Source organism: Haliotis cracherodii, unplaced genomic scaffold (assembly GCF_022045235.1).
Source record: "Haliotis cracherodii isolate W230 unplaced genomic scaffold, xgHalCrac1.p SCAF_2, whole genome shotgun sequence".
Lineage (NCBI taxonomy): Eukaryota > Metazoa > Mollusca > Gastropoda > Lepetellida > Haliotidae > Haliotis > Haliotis cracherodii.
In genome coordinates this window covers 43,885,444-43,907,872 of record NW_027266275.1, presented here as the reverse complement: position 1 = coordinate 43,907,872, position 22,429 = coordinate 43,885,444, and the positions used below count along the sequence as shown (strand labels likewise).

At 40.4% G+C, this 22,429-nt stretch overlaps 1 protein-coding gene across 2 annotated transcripts in view; it reads right to left on the bottom strand.

The window, feature by feature from the left end:
- Nucleotides 1–22,429, bottom strand: part of LOC139468138 (eukaryotic translation initiation factor 4E-like) — an 87,417-nt gene that overhangs the window by 19,240 nt on the left and 45,748 nt on the right. For both annotated transcript variants that reach the window (XM_071249912.1, XM_071249913.1), the window contains exons 3-6: nt 18,864–18,927; nt 10,659–10,772; nt 10,155–10,294; nt 4,489–4,543 (exon numbers count right to left, since the gene is read on the bottom strand). In XM_071249912.1, the coding sequence (XP_071106013.1) occupies nt 4,489–4,543; nt 10,155–10,294; nt 10,659–10,772; nt 18,864–18,927 (373 nt within the window). The remainder of the gene's footprint in view (nt 1–4,488; nt 4,544–10,154; nt 10,295–10,658; nt 10,773–18,863; nt 18,928–22,429) is intronic.

The following is a 22,429-nucleotide window of genomic DNA, read 5'->3' as shown; positions in this document are numbered from 1 at the left end:
GACAGTACATTTTGGGAAAGTGCGTGGGACATTAATATCTTCCAGAGAAAATGACTTCATGAGTTGATTTAATACTGTGGGAGTACCTACAGATAGGCCTTTATGCTGCAGTACTGATTTTGGTTGGCGGGGAAGATCGTGACATTCTGGCAGTTTGAAAGGCTTCTCTACAAGTAGTTGAAGCAGTCCAGGGAACCAGGCTCTTTGGGTCCATGTCAGAGCTATCATGACACAAACTGTGTCTTCAATCTTCCTTATAACTCTAGGAAAGGCCAAGGTGGGAAAGCGTAGATGAACATCCTTTGCCATCTTATGGATAGGGCATCTACCTGGAGGGCTAATAGATCTGGAACTTGTCTGACATATACAGGTAGTCGATTGTTTAGGCATGTGGCAAAAAGATCCAGATGAGTATCCCACGTCGAGGTGATCCATTTGAATACCTCATGATGAAGGGTCCATTCCATGGGTACAATCTTGTGTTTCCGTGATAGGCAGTCTGCAAGTATGTTCACCTTTCCCAGTATGTGCCGTGCTTCTATCCTGCAACTCACCGAGTCTGCCAAGGCAATTAAATGTGTAACCTCCCTCAAGAATGTAATAGTCTCGTGCCCTCTTGATGTTGTATGTAAGCTAACACCGTGGTGTTGTCTGTGGCTATCAATACTGATGAGTGGTGCATTACATGAGTCCATGCTTTAATTGCTTGGATAGTGGCTCATTTCCAGGCAATTTATATGTAACTTCTTGTCTTGGTCTGACCACACTCCTTGGACTATGACATCGTCCATATGTGCACCCTAACCTTCACTGTGGAGGGGTTGTGGAAGATTTTCCAGTTCCATATTTCTGGAAGTATTCATCCACGCTTGCAGCGGACATAACTGAAGTGATGTTAACGTTCCTAGGAAAGACAACACCCAACAACGTGATCTGCTGGGTTGGTAGAGTGCATTTTGTATCGTCTCTCTTGCTCTTAGATATCTGTCCCCTGGAGGTTTTAAGATACCTTTTAAAAGCTGAAACCTTGCCCCTATGTCTACAATGTCTTGAGTTGGTATTAATTCCGACTTGACAGGATGTACCAAGGAAATCCAAATGTGATAGGAGTTGAATAAGAAATTCAGCGATCTGCTTTATCCGAATGTCAAACAATAGTAACCAATGTTAATGATAATTCTAAGAACACTAACTCCATTACATCGTTGCCGTAATCCTGACTTTTGGCTGTTATCACACTATAAAAATATTTTGATTTTCAACAGAAGTCCTCTTCACTGTCAGCTATCAATAATTAGTTGTACGGATAAGTCTTCAATTGCCCAGTGCTCACAAATTTCCAATAATCAAACATCAACATAGCTGCAGATAATTTGGGAGATGGGCGGGATTACTGCTGATGTAATAGAGGTAGCATTCTTAGAATTATTAACAATAACTATTGTTTGATAATTCCAGTGACTACTCTACACTATCTATGCTATCTAGAAGACTGATCAGACAAAACGGGTCCTTAAGGATATAGAACACCTGCAATGACAACAAACCTGGTTGATGACTTGTAGCCCATTACTCAGTAAAGGTAGTGAGAAGTTCTCCGTGTTGAGATTGAAAAACAGTCCATGGCCTACTTTTTATTTCAACATCTGCAGCATAACAACTCCCTTCGCCTTCAGCTTGGGACTCGACATGAGATGGTGAACTTTGTCGTATCATTCATTCGGAAAAACAGAGTGTCCAAGTTAGTAACTGAGTCTCGGTTGGGAAGTATGTGCCAGCTGGGTCCCTTGTGGTACATGATAATTCGTCTGATGGTGTCCAATTCTTGGCCAATATCTTGAGAAGATCTGATGATCTGACATAATCAAGGCAACTGATCTGATGATGGTCGTCACACCAATGAAATGCTTTTATGTCTGTAATGCTTGTGGTATCCATGACAGGAAACAGCTCCATGCCCCAGTTTCCAAACTCAATCAAGTCCACACAGCTACCATGCAGTGCCCATGAGAGAGATTCATCCAACAGTAATTTCTTTTCACTCTGAACAGAGTCTAATTATAAATTTCTAGGCCAGACCCCCGATGTGTGTGAAGACTAGCCATCCAGTCCCTGAATGACTTCTTTGTCTGGGTGGAGGACCAAGCTGAGTGCTGTAATCATTTTATAATCATAAATTATGCAGGTTGTAGATGAAAACAGAAAGTGAAACACAGTGATCAGTAAACAATGTAGTCGAAATGGGGTCAAAAACTGAGACTGGCTGAGCTGTAGAGCAGCATCGGCAAATGTTGCCAAACTGTTGGACTGATTTTGTTCCGCTTCTTAAGACTGATGAACTCGAAACATCAACAGAGCTCTACTGCAATGGTGCTAGCTTAGAAAAAACACAGACTGATCTGGATAGGGTAATGGATATGCAGCCATATTTTGAAATGCAAATATCCAAAACTGACTGTATGATGGAGGCCTCTGAAGTATTCAGTGTTGCTGAAAGTAGGAATGCAATGGGAAAATGTTAATTTCAAGCGTCAAAGTGCGATCACCAGTGCAGTGATCAGCTGGTGTAAGACATTTGGCAACTGTACCAAAAATTTTCTTCCGCCCAAGCAGACCAATATGCAAAAGATTGGACAACTTCCGGTTCATGTTTCAGCATGGTGACTCTGTAGAAATGCCCTGGATAGTATATTTGAACATATGGGAAATACCATGAAATATTGTCCTTTTAAGGTGAGTTTGTACATCTAGGTACATTACAATGGACTTTGATCTATGTTTACCTCAGAAAACACTTTGGAAAAAGCTAGTGAACCAAAGACGGCAATGTTTACCGCAGTGACTTCAAGGTGCCGAGATATAAACTTGAAGTCCATGTGCGTCAGCCTACACAGCCAGAGGAAACAATGTGCAATTGTCTCATGTGTCATCAATGACCATCTTCCCGAGGCAAGCGAGTTAACTGACTATAAAAGTGCAGTTTCCACCTTTGCCGAACTAGGCTGGTATTATGGAGTTACATTTTGGCTGGACCAAGGAGTCTATGCATAGTCCAATCAAAATCGCGCACCGAAATCGAAATCCGGTTCATAAAGTGTCATGCAGATTTCGGTCGACTGCAGGATTTGCAAAGCATGTGCACCGCTAACTCGTTGTAGGCAGATATTTTCTAAATCTTTTCATGTTTTTAATCAAGGTGCTCACGTGATTTGATGCACTTCGCGATGTAAGACTCGTTTTATCACAATATAGATCTTGATTATCGATCAGATCGTCTTGACTGGGCGCCGCCGTTTTGTTTGAAGCAAATGCAAGTGATACGAGAGTTTGAATCTGATTGGTCAATAGGAGAGGCATAGAAAGGACATAACTCGTAATAGCCCTGGTGGCGCTACGATCGAGCCCAGGAAATCCAGCCAAGTTCGGCAAGGGTGGAAACTGGACTTCTAAAGTCAGTTAAGTCTCTTGCCTCGGGAAGATGTCCATGACAGAGCCACTGGCAACTAGAGCATATTTTGTTAATACCTACAGACTTTTCATATCATTATTATCATGGATAGCTTATTGAATGGTGTTTAGTTTGATCAGTTGATGTGATGGCCATGTTGTGAGAAATCAGACAAAGGCTGATCAATAAAATGGGTTTGTGAGTGAGTGTGTTGGGTTTAACGCCGCTTTTAACATTATTCCAGTTATATCACGGCATGTCAGCTTAATGTGGGAGGAAAGCCCGAAGTGATGCAGGTCTTAGACGTTTACCACTTCGGTGAAACCCACGAGCACGGGTATAGTGCTGAGAAACCTAGAACCATAATCGGGGCGAACCGGGGTTTCGAACCCACAATCATAGGTTTCTGGCGTGTCCAGGGGACGCAACTCTGCACAGCAAATCGCGGCGCCTTAGACGACTGGGCCACCCGTGCCACCTAAATGGGTTTGTATTATTTAACTGATGCAATGTTACCCTGGACTGCCAGAATGCAATCAGTTTAAATATGTAGAAAAACGGCCAGGACATTACAGTTTTGCATGGTGTGGTCATCGTGCCAGTTCACGCTATAGTTGCAGACTGAACAAACGTTGCTATTCTGAACTATATCATTGATTACAAAACATGTATTAGTTTCAGACATTCAGAAATAAATGACAGTTTTTGAATGAAGTTGCTATATGGAACAGTTTAAGATTGGTGCCATCTTATATGTTACATGTTGTCATAGTTCACACTGAACAGGGAACCAGCGACAGAAGCGACATGCTGGACCACTGCTATTACCCTTGCAATAGAACAGCTATTTCTCCATGGGCGAAAAAGATCTCTCAATGACCTGCTACTAAAAGAACAATTTTACTGTCAAAAATGGTCGCCACCATTTACAGTTCCAACACAAATCTTGTCTGTTCATGTTGATTTGGTTGAATGTTAGTTTGATTATTAAGCTGAAAAGGGCACTTACTTTAAGTTATTAATCAAAGCTTTTGACTTACCTGGAAACCTATTGGAAACTTTGCAGGTATATTAAGCCGTTCTTTCAATTTCTTTCTGTAATGTGAAAAGAAAAATAGTCATAGCATTACATTGTCAACTGAGTAGTCTTGGTTACTTAATTTCACTCATTCATCTCAACAGAGGTAAATGAGTAAATCAGACATACTGACTGTCAAGGACAGTAACAGAAAGATACCCTGTCATATTGTATTGGCATTGTTCCATGTAGGTTTGGTGACAAGTTCGCACAGTGAATTATGAAATCTTAAATAACTGGTCCAGCTCTAATGAACTCAATAAGCAAAGCATGATTCTGGCTCACTAATATGACAATTAAAAGCATGCTCTTCGTCTGGTGTGACTTTGTGTTTTGGAACATATCTACAATTCCATGCTGAACTCATCAAATTCTACCTATATTCATTCTGGACCCCTAATGTTGCTTAATGAAGTCATATGACTCAATCATCATTAAATGCAAGTTACAAGCACTTCTGGAACAATATTGCTTCCTTTTTGGGAAAATGCATGCCCAATGCAGTGCAACTTCAATGACAATAAGTACCTTGTAACAAAGTTATCATCGTTGTACCCTGGCTTGTATGTCAAAACACAATGACTGCACAATGGCACAACACACAACTATACTACAAGAACTTTATTGAATAAAATATGTTGCTCACGTTTTAATTACATATTGTAAGTGAAATATATTCCCTAAAAAAATCTCAGAAAAATTAATTCTTACAGAGTAAATGTTTTGTGTTTGGGCCACATTTCTGAAGTAGAATACAGAGGGTAAAACACCAGATCACTTCAGCTGTATATAACATTTCGTGTGTATGCTTTAGAAGATTACACTTTGCAGTGCTGACAAGTCTTGTAGCATTCACAAACAACGTGTGAATGTAGTTGCTAATTCTAATGTTTACATTTGGAGCTTGCTGGGGTCTATCTTGCATTTTTATAATACTATGTCAGTCTTTTTCAATTCCACCATTCTTGTATAAAATATGGATGTTTATTTTTTATCTGATTAGTAGCAATTAAGCACAGTGTATTGCGGCGCCTTAGACAACTGTGCCACCCATGCTCCTTCAAAGTGGTTGATGGTACATAGAAGCACTTAAACTTGGGATTTTCTATAGTAATCAAGTCCACTATATGGGATTAACTGTGTGGGAGTCGCCATTGTGCTGTCATTGTCTGGGGCTTGGTTCTGACTGAAGACCCAGTGCAACAGGATGGCGCAATGCTATTCAACTTTGAAATAGAACGTGCCAAGCCTATGGTTTCTTTAATAACAAAGTAATAAGCATTTCCGGCATCAGTTCTTGAATTAGGAAAACACATGCCTAATATAGAACTCAGAAATAGTAAAAGACTTAACAAGATGATAAAGTCATTGATATCACCATGCCCTTTTAAATATGTTAGTTAAATAGGACAGCACTCTCAATATTCCTGCCATATATCATGGCAACCTGAAAATAATGGAGTCTGGACCAAACAATCCAATGACTGACACTATGTTCAACATCAGGGTGCACTGAGCCTGAGCCTGACCCTGACCCTGACCCTGAATCACTTATTACAACAAGCATTGGCTGGTGGGAATCCTCACAAGACTGTATGATGTCTGACGTGTCATCAAGATAGTGAACGGTTGGAGTTTTAAACCGGATAGAAACTCTACAGTCATCAGAACCTAAGTCCACTTTGCTGTCTTGGAAATGGAAACAAAAGCAAACATTTATATACATGTATGTCAAACTACTGAATGTCAAAAGGCACCAGCTCAGCACTTATCTGATGTGTATTCAGAGTTTACAAAAACATATTTTACGGTTTATGTTTGTTTCTTATTTAATGCCACATTCAGTAAAATTCAAGACAATGAAGTGACTGATTTTGTGAGCAACAATCCATGCTATCGGGGTATGACATGCAATCAACCAAGTCACCAAGCCTAACCACTCAATCCATTTGGTCGCCTTCACGACCATCATAGGTGGCTGCAGACTTAATTCTAAACCAACCTCCTCACGTGGTGATTGTTTATGAGTTATGGTCATGAAATGAAATGGATATCACCTGCTGTGCAATGACATCACATCTGGTTTGGAAAAACACATGTCTAATGCAAGACAACTTTTAAAAAAAAATATCCAACAACTCTTAAGTCTAACCACCATACTATGAAAGTTAAATGCACTTCTGGTTGAATGTCCCATGCATCAAACTACCTTAATAACAAAGTTATATGTACTAAATGTTTAATGACCTTGACCCACAATTTTCGCAATCACATACTTGATTGTTTCTGGTTGATAAAATGGGTGCTTCTCTAACAAACACCTCATACAAACATCCTATGCAAGAAAATTTATGTCTGTAAAACTAAACACCAATACACATCCTATAGTTTGCATGTGACTCACACAGCAGTGCCACACATGTGCGTATGGTGACATTCCTGATTTTGACACTATCAGGGAAGGTTGATTAATCTCTGTGGATCATTATTTCTGTCAATCCTGTTGATTTTACTTATCATACAGTTGTGATTTACTTGATTTCATTAATTATTTCTGTATGAACGAGTGATGGGGCGTGTTGAGTGTCCACAGGCAGGCTGGAAACAGGTTGAAGTCGACATATGGTGGCCAATATGTTCAATGTTTCACAGTGTGATTAGCAGGCTATGGAACTGGTACCAACAAATCCAAAATAAGGACGACTGACTTCATTCAGGAAGCCCCAGGTCAACAACAAGAGTACAGAATAGACTGATCCGAAACCAGGCTCCATGAAATCGAGCTCACATGGCAAATCAAATTACTGCAAACTTTCATTGGGCTACTGGAGTATAAGTTATGGGTCAGATGAATAGAAATTGTCTACATGTACCTCATTGCCACGCACAACAGCCACATGCTTGTGCCGCCCCTTACAAATCATCATATTAGCAATGATGAGTCCAGATTCACTTCACATTTCCTTGATAAGCGTAGTCGTGTCTGGCAACATCAAAATAACCGTCAAGCCAACGTCAACCTGAGACCCGAGTCTGACCCCAAGGACCATAAAGTCTCAAAACTTGCTTGACAATAGTACGTCCACTGATGCGCTAAAACCTTTGCCTCATATGAGACAATTTGTATACATGACCCTTTGCTAGAGAAATGTTGGATATTTTTACGAGACAGTTGTGTTGGTTAGACAACCACCAACACACAATACACCTCTGTCATTCTTCCATTTGAGGTTCCAGTTTGTAGACTGAACTGGACTTCCATCACTGAGATCCTGATATTCCTTTGGAAGATGGTATCTTTGAACATATTTGACCACTTCAATTTCAACATCTTTAAGCTTGTCTACACTTAATGTAGATGGGAGATTTCAAACAGGCTTTTCTCCTTTGATTCCTTTCAATAACAAGGAATCTATACATGATGATTATTGCTTAAGAAGTCTTGAAGTGGCGCATTCAGAAGGAACTTGCACCAGGCACACCTTTGCCTCCTTTGTCTGCAGGTTCTCATCTGATACCCACAAAGCTTCTAGTATGCATGGTCATACACTCTCATCTTGCTTGATGCAATCTGGTCCATAGGTCCACAGTTTCACTACAAGGATCTTATCTGCCCCTAGGCCTCATGATATATACTACTGTATTTAAACTAGTTCCAACAAAACTCCAGTTATCAGGTGATGATCCATCACAAATAACACTAACTCTGCAACAAATGGCAAGAGGCATTGTGATTCATTCTTGCTGTCTTACGAAAATAAGGTCCAACTTGACTGATATCACTGCAGCCAACAATTCAAGATGTGGTATGCCAATTTGTTTAATGGGTGCCAATCTTGATTTACCCATTAAAATGGTGCCATGAATCAATCCCCAGTAATGTTATTAATTTTTAAAAAGGTACATCTAAATAATTAACACAGAACATTATTTTTTTTAATTTTCTGAAATTATCTTTTTTTAAATATTTTTTTTAAAAACAAACATAAATAATTAACACTAAATACATTTAAAAAAAATAATATTATGTAGGTACTAAATGCGTTTTACAGTCCAATTTATTAATTTTACATGGAAAAACAGACACAGTAACCTAAAACAAATGAAAAACATTTTCACTTTAAACCGGTCTTTGTAAAACAATGGGCGACCGCAGGCTATTTTGGATAATATTTTAATGAAAACTAACATTACTCTTACAATTCACTCAATATGCCCACAGGAACAATGTTACAGTGAGAGGAGCTTACACGCACCCGATGACCCCATCAACCTTATTGCGAGGCTGATGTCACAGGGCATTGTTCCAGCCGTGTCTTTTGCATGCTCCCTCTCCAAATTACGTCATTGGGTATTATGACGTGTTTTTAAAGTTTGTGGTACTGCATTCTAAAGGTAGGCTGCACTTTGCCATACAGATATATTCAAATGATACATGCATAATACTTCAAACATAAGTCTGCATAACAGTCACTTTAGTGTAAATGTCAAACATACTTTACAAATGACTTTCACTTTCAGCTCCACCCCAAGTATGACATCTATCAAGTTTCATTGACACACAATATTGAGTGAGATGGGTTTAACAACGCTTTTAACAGTATTACAATTTTATCACAGTGTGTCAGCTTAATGTGGTAGGAAAGCCCAAAGTGATGCAGGTCTCAGACATTTACCACTTGGGTGAAACCCACGAGCACGGGTATGGTGCTGACAAACCTAGAAACATAATCGAGGCGAACCGGGATTCGAACCCACAATCATAGGTTTCTGGCGTGTCCAAGGGACGCAACTCTGCACAGCTAATCGTGGCACCTTAGGCGACTAGGCCACCCGTGCCCCCCCCCACACACACACACACAATAAATGCTTCTAGTGTTACTGTTTAAAGAAACTTTTCTTCAGGTAATGACCTCGAGAATGACATTCACCCTTCACGTAACTAGTCAGTGTCAAAAAGATTTCCCAGGAAGGAGACATACAAGATATGATATCCCTAGGATATCCAAGCATTGCATGGTTTCAAAAACAAAGTGCGGAGGAGGCCACATTTAGACAAAACCATAAACTTCCCAAATTACATGAGATTGCTTAATAAATACAATACCATTAACAACCCTTCATCTGTTTTGGGAATAAAACAAAGTTTGGCCTTAATGGGATAACAGCAAGCTGTGGTGCCTTAGGCAATACTGAAGTGGTAGAATAGCAAAATGTCACTGATGCTCTAAAAGCCTTACATGCTGCAATATCTCTGAGATACCTCACAAGATACTTGAGTGAGTGAGTTGAGTTGGGTTTTACACCGCTTTTAACAGTATTCCAGTTATATCACGGCATGTCAGCTTAATGTGGGAGGAAAGTGATACAGGTCTTAGACGTTTACCACTTCGGTGAAACCCACGAGCATGGGTATGGTGCTGACAAACCTAGAAACATAATCGAGGCGAACCGGGATTTGAACCCACAATCATAGGTTTCTGGCGTGCCCAAGGGATGCAACTCTGCACAGCGAATCGCGGCGCCTTAGGCGACTGGGCCACCCGTGCCCCCCCCCCCCCCCCCCCCACCCCCCCACCCATTAGATACTTGAGCTGAGATAACAAGGATATGATAAAGTAGAAGTACCCAATTTTTGTGTTGGATTCTGCTCTATTTGCATCAACTGTCCATAATGCTAACTTGTCCCCTTTGCCTCGAATGTTAACCACTGCTCCGCATACATCATCACTTTGTTCATCAAAGGCCTCCCCGATCAAACACAGTAACTGAAAAATAGAAACAGCGCTTAAAGTTATCATGAAATTGTACTTTTCAATGTCTTAGGTAATCTGTTAAAAAGATTTAAGAACTGACAATCCTTGGCAATATCATATTTCCAAATATACATGATGGTTTTGTTTTTTTGGTGAGTGCCTCAAACTGCAGTTGTTCTATTACTCACCAACATTCAATGAGTATAACTTACATGTACACAGATCCTATTGTATCAAGAACTGTATCAATTTAACTATTTAGCAAAAGAGTTGTGCTGCCTTAAATCTCGAAACTCTTAAATGTAAACGTAAAATCAACACCGTCGCTTTCAGCAATGATGACTACAAATTTCAACTGGTGTGACAGTAAACTTACCGTTTCCAGCCAAAAATTATCAAGATCTGTATGTCTCTGTTGTTTGTTGAGACTAATAAGCCAGCGGCCACCATTCTTATTGCGAGAATCTTCCCATGCCGGCTGTATTCCTTCCTATTTATATAAGACACAGACATCAGTTTTCACATGTAGCAGTATCATTGAAAACCAGGGGCCATAGCCCTGTAGCTCACCTTCATATGTAGACAACAGTTAAAAAAACAATAGAGACACACTTACAAAAGTTGCTATCACCACTGATATTCAAGTGTTATTTACATAAATACTAATAGCAAACACTAAATCTACAAACGAACTCAACACAATACGGTGTCATGACAAGGAGAAACAAAATGCAAAATGTGTCGAAGCATTGACCAAAAGTAGCTTTTTCAATATGGTTGCTGTGGTAGCCAAATTGAAAATGGAATTCAACCGCTTAAAAAACATTCAGGTGTCATCATGACTACATGTTAAATTACAGCTTTATTGGTACAGTAGTTTCTGTGGAGTGATGACTACAGTTTGAGACAAGCTCATAAATTTGTCCATAAATTTTCAGCTTTCAGTATGGTTGATGTGCAAAGGTCAAATCCAAGTCAAAACATATATGTTTGACCCCAAGTACTATCTACAGATGCACCAAATGTCATTCCACTTGGCTTGTGAAAGGCCAAAATAAGTGAAATCTAAAGAGTTTGTACATTTGTATACTTATCCTGCATTACTCTTTAATGCATTTACTGCTGTGTTTTGACAGAGAGACGGAGCTGTGAGAGATCAAGCTGCAGAAGAAGTTGTTCCAACTAGTTGTGTGGCAAATATCCTCACACAGCTGCAACATGAACCCAGAAGTGGAGACGTCCTGAATGAGCACATTACTGCTTGAACATAACATCTGAAGACTTCATGGGGATACACCACGGCCATTGGGAGGGCACTTAGATGAAGTAATGGAGGATAAGTATACAAATGTAAAAAATACTTAGATTTTACCTAATTTTTTAACTTATCCTGCATTACTTCTGAATGGATCTTTATCAGACGGAGGGGGGCATACCTTCAGATGTGATCCTCAAGAGACCCTCGTCAAAATGTCCAGGGTACCATCAAAGCATTCTTTGCGATGACCAGGACCATGTGACCATTCTTGTCAGAAAGAACCGAGAGTGAGGGATGCAGGATATCCAGGTAAAAGCATGAGCCTAGGTCTAGAACTGACGTACAAAGCTGACGCTAGTAGCATGTAAACTCTCTAGTCTGGGGTGACAAAAACCAGAGAGGTCGAAAGGACAGCTCTGGGCATCGGTAAGAGTAAATGGCATTTGGGGTTGGTGACCTGCCGGGTAACAACCAATGGGCCAAAGCTGTGAACGCCCTCCATGTCCTCTAAGGCTACATCTCTAAGGTAGTGGCTGGCAAGGACTGTGTCAGGACGCCAAAAGCAACCTTCCATGATGGATCCGACAGAGCAGTTGCTGTGGAGGACCATGGTGGTATGGCTCTGATCTCGTGAGGGTTATTAGTCTTGGGGGATCCAAGCCAGTGATCTTGTAAGCCTGTAGAAAGAGAGCTCGTAACCACAAGGAGATCGTGTTAAAGTTAAACGTCTGTCTGCGAGGGTCATGGAAAACCGAATGACGGTCGTCTTCTGGCACCACTAGGATCCTTGGTGTATCTGTGAGATAACAGCTCCGTGCACGAACCGGGCATGGAGTTCTTGCTCGTCTTCGGCACCCACTTTCGAAGAAAGACGTGGGATGGTGAAGGAGTGGTCTGGCTACCCTGGGAATTGATCATTTAGTACAAGCAAGCTTCCAAACCAATCTGTCCAAATACACTGCACGGCTAACATTAGGTCAGTTGACCTAATTTCAGTCGAAGATTTTTACAAGAGTTCTTGACATGCAACATTTAAATCACCTTCAAAGTACCGATAATCTAGAATCCCGCATTTAGTCGGATATGAGGTTCACGCTCCACAAACGGACAATCCCCTGTGAACTGTGTGGTAGACAAACAAGTGGTCAAAATGATCACTATGATATTTGTGACGCCTTGTCCTGAACTCTCAAGAATGATCCCGATAGGTGGGTAACCGGAAGCCTATGACAAATTAGTCAAGTGGCTAATCAATCTTGAATAGTGATGACCTACAAGTTTTGGTACAGATGTCTGAAACCAAGGAATCTTAAACACCGGTGATGAAGATAATATCGCAAAATCTTCGTCCAAAGCTGAAACCAGATCCTTCAGCATCGGATTCAGCATAATGGGGGTGGGCTTGGCGTCTCGTTTATGCATGCCCTGGCCGGGTGATGGAGTAATGGTGGCCTAACAGGACTGACTTATGAGCCAACCGGTACTTGTTTAAGCCCTAGTAATATCCAGCGGCAGACAGGGTAACAAAAAGTACCATCTGTTAACGTCTTTTGGTATGACACAGACGGGGATCAAACCACTGACCTAGCTCTCCGGTCAGACACTTTACAACGAGACCACTGAATTGGATCCTTCATCCAGTCAGGGACTTGGTTACGGCTTAGATGTGTGTCCTTCTCAGGGGAAGATTCGTCTTACTTAGGCACAAAAGAGAATTCAGACGAAATCTAGTGGAATCCATATTATCAGCCTGCAGTACCTTCAGCACTCCTTGATATCACCTGTCGTAATTTAAAAAAGAAGACTGTAACACATGAAGATGCACTTGCCGGATATATGGTCTCACTTGCAATGCTGTGTGTGTGGAATACCATGGTACAAGCTGTACCAATAAACAGTTACCGTATTCGACGTAATAAGCGCCCAGGGCGCTCTCAAAATTAGAAATAGGGGGCTCTTATTAGAATATTATTTTGGTGGAAAAAAACAGTTGAAAGATAAATTTCGTGGTTTATGCTGACAGACTGAAATGTTTATATGCGACAGATATTTTTTTTCAGAATTTAATTGCCCATAATTAAGAATGCAAATAACACACGAGTGCGTATTATACGCGAATAAATAAGTCTTGTGTACATTGATTAATCGGAAGGGGTGCTAAATGGGATTGTTCACAAGCCAATATATTAGCAAATATCGCAGTGGGCGCTTATTAGAGCGGGGGGCTTATTACGTCGAATACGGTAGCTGACTTCTCATGGGATGACAAACCAAATATTGGTATTTGGTGGTTATATTGAATTTCTGATTGACTTCAAATGGGTCAAACTTGTTCCCAATAAGTATTTACATGATTGAAAACAAAACTTGTTATAGCATTTATTGTCATGTTGTAGGTAGATTCAGACAATAACAATCAACATTGATATCTAAACTCGCTAAAATTTGTCAATTATGAGATAAATATTCATATTTGGAGGTTAAATTGGATTTATTCAAATGATTGAGTATTCTACATGCATCCCTGTATCTGTTTACCCTAATGTAGAAGTTCAAATCACTTAAATATGTCATCAGAGACCAACAGTGTATTGATATTCTATGTCTATCTAGCCATCAAACTCTTGGCAGCCATCTTGGAATTGTGGGCCTCCAGGGAGCTCTGTTGACGGGAGTTTCTATCTAAAAGTGTTGACTGTACTTCAGTGAGTTAGTGTGCCAAGTTATATGCACATAACTCCTAGCACACTGTTTTAGAGTTAAAAGATTCAACAGTGTAAACACACCTTTAGGAAATTGGCAGCCATCTTGAATTTTTACAGATTTGTTAATAGTCGAAAACGTTCTGTAGTTGTGAATATCTTTTAAGAAACATAATATGGCTATTTCGCAATACAACAAATGCTTTTTTAACATCAAAACATTGAACCACATCTGATTTGGTTGGTTGGTTTGTTGTTTAACGCCGCATTCGGCAATATTCCATCTATAAGAAGGCGGTTGAACCTCATCTGAACTATGAAGATATATTGAAAATTGGTGGCCATATTGGATTATGAAAATTAGACATATTTCCCAAACTGGGATAGCTTGGTACTTTTTGTATGTTGTTTTTGGGACTTGTAGATGTGGTGAAATAAATTCTGTTGCAATTTGTTCCAAGTTGAGTGAAAAAATGGCTTAGATTGCCTGGACTAAGGGGACGCTGATACCAATGAGATGATGAGAGGAGAAGTGAGTCGTTCCCTGATTGCAGAGGCACCATACCACGGTGATATTGTCCGTGGATATGGTGATCCGAGCGTGTAGGAGCATCTGCTTCCAGTGAGACACAGCCTCGATGAAGCACTTCTATTCTAGTTTGAGGTTGTTGATATGCCACTGTTAAGGGGTGGACCACAGCTACAAGACAACTTGAGCCTCCTGATGTGCTCCCGAGCCTTGAGGGAGGTGTTTATGAACAGGTGTAAGCAGGTCGTGAGCTCTGTCAAGGAGACACCATTAAAGACATTCGACTCCACCGTCCACCAACGGAAATGTGGTCCTGGTGCCTGATGTAAGGAGCGAGGTCACTTGCATTGAGTGGAGCTCAAGCTGTCCCCTGAAGTGAAGAGACCCAGGAGCACCTGCCTTTGGCCGAGAGTGTGCAGTTGTTGTACAGTAGATGGCATTGGATTCAACGCCACCTGTCCCTGGGTACAGAGAGGAGATCGCAGTCGATCTGAAAGCGGCCTTCAATAAATTGGAGATGGTATGCAGGTGTGAGCTCCGATATCCGGACATCGATAATCCAGCCCAACTGATCGTCCCATAGTGTTATCCCCGTGGCGGATTAGTGTGGCCATGTCCTGGTTGTTAAGGAGGCAATCGTTGATGTACGTCTCAAACTGGACACCCCTCAGGTGGAGGTCGGTGGCTACCACCTTCGTAATGCCTGTAAATAGCCACGGGGCTATTCCAAATGAACCATTGATAGTTGACTCCCTCGAAGAATAAGCAGAGGAATTTCATTAAGTTGGGGTGGATTGGTACATGCAGGTAAGCATAGATGGCTAGGCTGATCAGGGCATATGGGGCTTGATCTTGGATCTGAGTAGCCGGAGAGTAGACATCCATAAGTACAGTGGACGCACCAGATAGCGCTCGTTGAAAGTCGCCAAGTTGTGAATCAGTAAGGAAAGTGTAGGTTCTAACACCTTTATCAAGCGCTGTGTCTGCAATGTTCAATGCATGGATGAGAAAGTCCTCTTTCCTATATTTAGGAGCCTTAAAGCCTGTTGTCAAAGAAAGTTTGGCAAAACCCTCGCTGAGATCATATCCATGATCAAGGGCTTAGGTGGAACTCAGGTAGGATGGGACCACAGAGTGTCCAGTCTATTAACCTCAGCACTACTGATGCCAGACAATCTACCAAACAGTTGGCGATGGAGCCCTCATAAGAAGGGATGAAGGAGCCCTGTGAGGTACTCTCGACGGTATCATACTGGACCACTACTGGAGGATCTACTTCCACTACGCCTCGAAGTAGGAGATGTCGAACAAGGGAAGGTGGGGTGATATGGGGTTTAATGTTGCGTCCAAGATTATTGCACTTATATAGCGATGTGCATGCACGTGTGTGTTTGGTTACTTGTACTAGTCTGGACTGATACCGATTTATAGAGATACCATGCCACAGATTAACATGAATACCCCATTCAGAAACTATACTGATTCCAAACCGACCTGTCCTTGTTTTAGCCTCTTAATGCTGAGCGCCAGACAGGGTAACAAATACCATCTGTTAATATCTTTTGGTATGGTTCAAACCCTGGACCTTTGGCTCTCCGGGCGAACGCTCTGCCACTTATCAACGGAGGCGGTACCGAACCAAGGGAAGACAAAGGGCATGTGACAGGGGTGCCGCCAAGGTCCACAGGAGAAGCCGAGACTGGAGGCGCCCAGAGGATTCGAGGTGTATCTAGACATCATGCTTTGAATGAAGCTTTGAGTAAGTGAGTATGGTTACGCCGCTTTTAGCAATATTCCAGCAATATCACGGCAGGGGACACCAGAAATGGGCTTCACACATTGTACCCATGTGGGGAATCGCACCCCGGGTCTTCGGCGTAACAAGCAAACACTTTAACCACCAGGTTACCCGGCCGCACCTGAAGCTTTGGAACCAGGTTGCTTCCATGTAATGTGGCGCCTGAAGTGTCGCTGCCACGGGCGCCATGGAGAACTGGTATGATGCCTGAACGGTGACAGGATGAGATTGAGTCGGAGGGCAGGAGGTAGCAATTGTCCCTGCTGAGGATACGGGCATGGGGGTAAACGCTGGAGGAGGTAGAAGCAAATGGTGGGGTGGGGAGGCAGGTTTGGCCGAGTTGGACATTCTTAATAAAGAGTGATGCTGTTTCTGAGTCTGCTGGGTCTGCCGTTTCCTGGACACCTGTAGGAATTTGGAGAAAGCAGTAAAAGGAGCTGACAATCTTTGCACCTAGCAGTCGGGGCATAGATGGTGGTGCAATTGAAACATAAAAGGTGCAGGTCCCACCCAGACTTATTCCTGTGACACTTGCTAAAGGGGGCTTGTATCTGCAATGAATGTGTTCCCACCCATTTATAAATAACAAGTTAATGCAACACAAAAAAAACAGTTAAATAAAAATTATAATAATAATAAGCCCACGGCGACATTTGCTAAGATATTGGCTAGTGAACAATACCAATTAGCACCCCTTCCGATTGATCAATGTACAGAAGACTTATTTATTCGCGTATAATACACACTCGTGTGTTATATGCACCCTTAATTATGGGCATTTAATTCTGGAAAAATATATCTGTTGTACATAAACATTTCAGGCTGTCAGCATAAACCACAAAATTTATCTTTCAACTGGTTTTTTTCACCAAAATAATATTCTAATAAGAGCCCCCTATTTCTAATTTTGAGACCGCCCTGGGCGCTTATTACGTTGAATACGGTAATAATAATAATAATAATAATAATAATAATAACAACAACAACAACAACATCGCTAAGGTATGCCAATAAATTGCAATACCAAGCAATACAATGAATACAGAACACATGACACGACAATACATGACCACGATGTGAATTCAAGAAGGCCAGTTGGAACAACAATGCATCTGATAATTACTGTGGTAAACACAACACCAGACAATAAATTTTAATTTTAAAAGTCACAAACTGTAGGCACAATAATAATTCACAATAAATAACAATAGAGTAGCCAATACTCAAAGGATTCAATTAGCTAATACTGAGACACAAAAACAGGTCTTGTCTCTGGGCTTGACAGCAGTTATGTGCTGTTCAGTGACGTCATTACTTCCAGGGTCACGTGGGAGCTGTGTGATAGGGTTAGCCACACAACCAGTTGGAACAACTTCTTCTTCAGCAAGACCTCTAACATGCTCTTTCTGTCAAAAACAAGCAGTAAATGAACTAATGAGTAATGCGGGATAAGTTAAGAAATTAATAATTTTGAACAAAACTGGCCATAAGAAGAGATTCCATTGTGATTCCATTGTGATCCAGGTCAAACGTAAAATATTGGGGAAAAACCCAGAACATACACGTTGAGAGTGAGTGAGTGAGTTTGGTTTAACGCCGTTTTTAACAGTATTCCAGTCATATCACTGCTTGTCAGCTCAATGTGGGAGGAAAGCCCGAAGTGATGCAGGCCCCAGATGTTTACCACTTCAGTGAAACCCACGAGCACGGGTATGGTGCTGACAAACCTAGAAACATAATCGGGGTGAACCGGGATTCGAACCCACAATCATAGGTTTCTGGCGTGCCCAAGGGACGCAACTCTGCCCCCACATACACATTGACCCATTCTACCAATTACACATGCACCAAATGTCATTACATTTTTTACATAAAAAGGCCCTGTAATTACCATAAACAGGGAAGCCATTATGGTTACATTGAAAATCAGACTTGAAACTCTTTAGCAAAATACAGTTGTCACGGCCCAGTTGTGGGACCAAGCATGTGAAGTTTCAGCTTTATTGGTCAAGTGGTTTGCGAGGAGATAATACGTACGCCGGATGATGCATGCCAAACAAACAAGCCTTGACTTCAGTCATGTGAATATTACTAGATATAAACACACCTCTTTCGACACAAAAACATAAATCAGATTTATTTCAACAAAATACATGTATAATCTTTTTCTGTCATCTCGGAAAATGGACTCATTTACAGTCTAAGCCTCAATTTTTAGGTGTAAGATCATTGAATTACTAAGAAAACATAGCTGTCCCTCTTTCAGTGGTCCCATAGATGGACCCCAACATTACCTTAAACATGGAATAGTCACAGCCCGGAGGCAACTTGCTGGCTTTCTGTACATGGTTGTACAACCTGGAAAGAAGATGATAGGGGCGATAAAACAATGTATTTCGTCAAAATATCATGCTTACCTTGATTACAAGGTAACAATACAATGCATGAACAAAAGGAAAACTGAAAATACACAATAATCTAGATATTTGCATGCACCTGCAAAAACAGAAGCAGATCCTTCACTGCTATTTTTTCTCAAAAGTCATACAACCGAGTACTTCCCATCCAAAGACAATTATTTCCAAACCTTGACACTAATCAAGGTACCTTCTAAAGATCCAACTGTTACCCTGTCTCAGGAGGGTACCAATAAATATGCAACAGTAACCAGCAATGAAAAACAACACTTGTGACTCCCGTTGGCACAGTTAGGACACAGGTTTATCAAGAGAAAATGTTTACTGGTGGCAGGGAGCAACCCTTAAAAAAAAAAAAAAACAGTAAAGATCTTTTCACTGGGCCTCTGAAGTGTCTATGCAGGGCCTTTTGTTGATATTTATCTAAAAATTATGAATGTTTCTGAAGAATCTTACAAATGCACTCTTGTCTTAACATAAAGATAAAGGGAACACAACATAACACAATTGCAGTAAACATTTACTGATTTTATTAAGACACAAACATCACTTTAGTACAGAAATTTGTTTCCATAGTGAGAAACAAGTGGCTTTGTAACAACCCTTAACGTAAAACTTACTCTTAATGTAAAAATATTTTACATTAAGGGTTGAAGTGATAGATAATAAAAAATTTTACGGTAAAGGTTACCACTATGAAATAATACTTATCAAACTTTCATGAAACGTCGCAGATTTAATTGATCGTTACTTTGTCAAGATGTGCAAATGACTAACCATTTTTAGATTCCCTCTCTACAACGACCACCTGGTTGTTATGTTCAGGCTATGTTCTGCAAGGTAACCTCATTACTATCCTAATACCGTAACGATGGAAAGGAGGACTCAGCGCAGGCAGATCAGACCAAGTTGTAGATGATGGTGGGTTGTTAGAATGGTCCATTAACAGAGTTTTAGGCATAAAACAATGGACATTTTGTTGCAGTATTACGGATATGACAGTTAAGCAGACATCAGAATCATATGCTATTACAAACAACTGGAATTCAAATGCAATGATGTTTGGTTTAAAAAAAACCTGTAGGTTTCCCAAGTACCGTGTCGAGTCAAATATAGCCACTTAAAGTTTATATTTTTCGGATATGAAGTCTATACCTTTTCTATAGCAACTTAGTAGATCAGGTAGTAAGACATGGATTGCACATGGATTGCGAATAGATTTCTCATGACGGATGACACACACCGTACAAAGACGGATGGCATTACGTCACATAAGCCTTTCGGACATGTTGCATGTATGGATAAAAATTAAGCTAAAACTTTGCCTTAGATGGCTATAACATAGAAAAAATTACAAAAAGTGGTATTCATTTTCAATATGGTTTAGGTTACAAACTTTAAATTTTCTAAATTCACCAGGAATATTGAAATGTCAGCCACGTTCAATTTTTAAATTGTGAGAACTGAGCCAAAAACGAGTCAATGCGGTACTCAAATAGTTCTCACATGAAATGGATGTTTTAAACTGTGCATAATAAGACATTTGGGGGCTTTCGCATAGATCACAATGCCAAACCTGAAAAAAATGTTTTAACCGCTGATGTAACATATTAAAATATGTGGTTTTATTACCACGTCTGAAAGCACCAGACATCACCAAATCCTAATCTGAAAATATCAGTTTTAAGTTTCGTTATCCAATTTACGTGGCCTTGATCATCGTACAAATGCAACATTTTGTAATATTTTGGGGGGTAAATGAGATTCCTGCATATTATAAAGAGAAAGCCAATATTTGACACATTTCAAAACAGCTAGTGACTTAATAGAACATCTGCCAGACTCGGTTCTATGTCACTGAACCCCAAATTTCAGCCCTGTATGAAAGTATTGGTGTTATGTTAGTAATAAAACATTTGAAGTAAAAGTGAGGCGAGTATGGTTTCAAGGAATGTATACTTATTAACAGGACCATGAACACCTTTCTTGCCTGTAATTGCAATATTATTTAAGCAATCGACCTCAGTAATCTATTGCTACAATATAAGCCAAGATAACTGTATCCAGTAACTACTTCATACGTATTTCCACCATAATACCATTTTTTTCGTGATAAACCTCCCCTACTTTTGAAAAACAACTATTTTTGTTTTTGATAGACTGGCATTTTCCCATTTACAACAGTCATCATGCATGATATTCAACTTCATTTGTATGTTGTTGACAGTATTGCCAAACACAATAAGGTCTTCCGCAAATAGAACCGAAAAATATAAATAAATTCCGGATGTTACTTAATACCAAAGCAACAATTTTGTTCCATTTCAGTAACCAATTCGTTTATAAAAAAAACCTGAAACAAAAAGGGACAAAGCATACACCCTTGCCCCACACCCATGAAGCAACAAATATACCAGATACTCTGTTGTTTGAACGAACACAAGCCTTTACATAACTGTACATGGATTTAACATTTTACCCATTCTAGCACTCAAACCATGTTTGTACAATGGCTTCCACAGATATCACCAAGGCCAACTGATTTATTATGTTTCTTGGCATTGATGCTTTCAAAAAGTTCTGATCTGGTGATTGGGGATTCTAATATGTCAATTGTCAGTTCTTGCACATAACCTTCACATGTCACTATGTCCTCCACCCCACCAAGATTATCCTGAATACCCATTGGTTCACAATTTAGCAATGAGAAATAGTCCCCCCCTATCTCTTGTATATCAATAGGGTTGGATCGTTTCGCTCGTCCAGACACACACTTTATGATGTCCCAGAAACGTTTAGAGTCTACCGCTGCTGCGTTTTCTAGGTCACTCCTTTTACATTGTGCAAACTGGTCCTTCTTGATTCCACACAGTTATCTGTATTCATTGCAAACTTTGTTATACTTAATAAGGTGTTAGTTATCTTTAGTTTCTTCTGAACGCATTTAAATAATGGCACCGTTCATCATCATCGGGGAACATGTCACTCGATGCTAAACCATAACACTATCACACTACACCCTAAATGTCCAATAGGGGGCACAGGTGGCCCAGTCATCTAAGGCGCCACAATTCGCTGTGCAGAGTTGCGTCCATTGGGCACGCCAGAAACCTATGATTGTGGGTTTAACTGAAGTGGTAAACATCTGAAGCCTGCATCACTTCGGGCTTTCCTCCCACATTAAGCTGACAAGCAGTGATATAACTGGAATACTGTTAAAAGCGGCGTTAAACCCAACTCACTCACTAAATGCCCAATACATGTACAGTCACCGATTCCAAATCTTTCATTCACAACATGTATGTTCAAAATTGAACACATTTTCAAAAGAGTTTTTCGAAAGTTATTTAGTAATTTATCACATGAATATCTTTCCATCTGAAATTGTGTAAAAAAATCTACTATTAGTACTAATTATTACTTTCAACATGGTAACATCTTTC